The sequence below is a fragment of the Equus quagga genome, unplaced genomic scaffold, assembly GCF_021613505.1.
Source record: "Equus quagga isolate Etosha38 unplaced genomic scaffold, UCLA_HA_Equagga_1.0 HiC_scaffold_5205_RagTag, whole genome shotgun sequence".
Taxonomy (NCBI): domain Eukaryota; kingdom Metazoa; phylum Chordata; class Mammalia; order Perissodactyla; family Equidae; genus Equus; species Equus quagga.
Genome location: NW_025793989.1, coordinates 6626 through 7785, shown reverse-complemented (window position 1 = coordinate 7785; position 1160 = coordinate 6626). Strand labels below are relative to the sequence as shown.

Below are 1160 nucleotides of genomic sequence, written 5' to 3'. Positions count from 1 at the left end.
CGTAGTCTTTGGGGTGGTGGGTGATGGTGTTGGGGTCTCTGTGGTCATGGTGTTGGTGGTGGTGCGGGTTGGGGTTGTGATCTCTGTGGTGGTGGTGGTGGTAGTAATGGTGGGGGTCGGGGTTGTGGTCTCTGTGGTGGTGATGGTGGGTATCGGAGTTGAGGTCTCTGTGCTGGTGGTGGTGGTAGTGGTGGGGGTTGCCGTTGAGGTCTCTGTGGTGGTGGTGGTAGTGATGGTGGGGGTTGGGGTTGAGGTCTCTGTGGTGCTGGGGGTAGATGTGGAGACACAGTACCCACAGCAGTAGACGTTGATCTCATAGTTGAGGCAGTAAGGCATGGGGATGACTCCTCCTGGCTTATGGTCTTCATTTTTGCACACCAGTCCAATTGAAGTGTCGCACACCATCGTTTGTCCAAGCTGTTCGATGGGAACATTTGGAAACTTAGTAGCTCTGCAGGAGATGTCGGCTGCCCAGCCTCTTCCACAGACATCTCCAATGGGTTCAATGTCTCCACCTGGTTTCGTAAAGGTTGGTTTACCAGAATCCAGCCAGCCAGTCCATTCACAGTCAGCCACACACGTAGTAGTGGTAACGGCCATGGACGTAATAGGCGTAGTGGTGGGAGTAGAGGTGGAAGACTCTGTGGAGGTGATGGTGGTGGCTGTCGTGGTGGGAGTCTCCATGGTGGGGCTCGTGGTGTGTTTTGTGGTCTCTGTGGTCATGTTGTTGAGGGTCGGGGTTGTTGTCCCTGGGGTGGTGGTTGCTGTGGTCATGGTGGGGTTTCTGGTCTCTGTGATGGTGGTGCTGGGAGTTGGTGTTGGGGTCTCTAGCATGGGAGTGGTGGTGGGGGTGGTGGTCACTGTGGTCATGGTAGGGGTGGTTGATCCCGTGGTCCTGGTGGGGGTGGGGGTTGCAGTGGTCATGGCAGGAGTGGTGGTCATGGTGGTTGTGGTGGTCATGGTGGGGGTGGTGGTCACAGTGGTCATGGTGCTGGGGGCAGGGGTTGTTGTCCCTGGGGTGGCGGTGATGATGATGGTGGTCGTGGTGGTGGCAGTGGTGGGGGGGACAGGGGTCGTGATGGTGGGTCTGGAGGAGGTTGAAGGTGGCGGGGTGGACCCACAGATGTTGAAGTGCTGTACCACTGTCCCATTGGGGCCAC

The 1160-nt window shown here is 57.5% G+C and overlaps 1 protein-coding gene across 1 annotated transcript in view; it reads right to left on the bottom strand.

Moving 5' to 3' along the window:
• Positions 1-1160, bottom strand: part of LOC124232380 (mucin-2-like) — a gene marked incomplete at both ends in the record, with an annotated part of 10983 nt that overhangs the window by 3201 nt on the left and 6622 nt on the right. The window contains one exon of the mRNA XM_046649350.1: positions 3-1142. Within this exon, the coding sequence (XP_046505306.1) occupies positions 3-1142 (1140 nt within the window). The remainder of the gene's footprint in view (positions 1-2; positions 1143-1160) is intronic.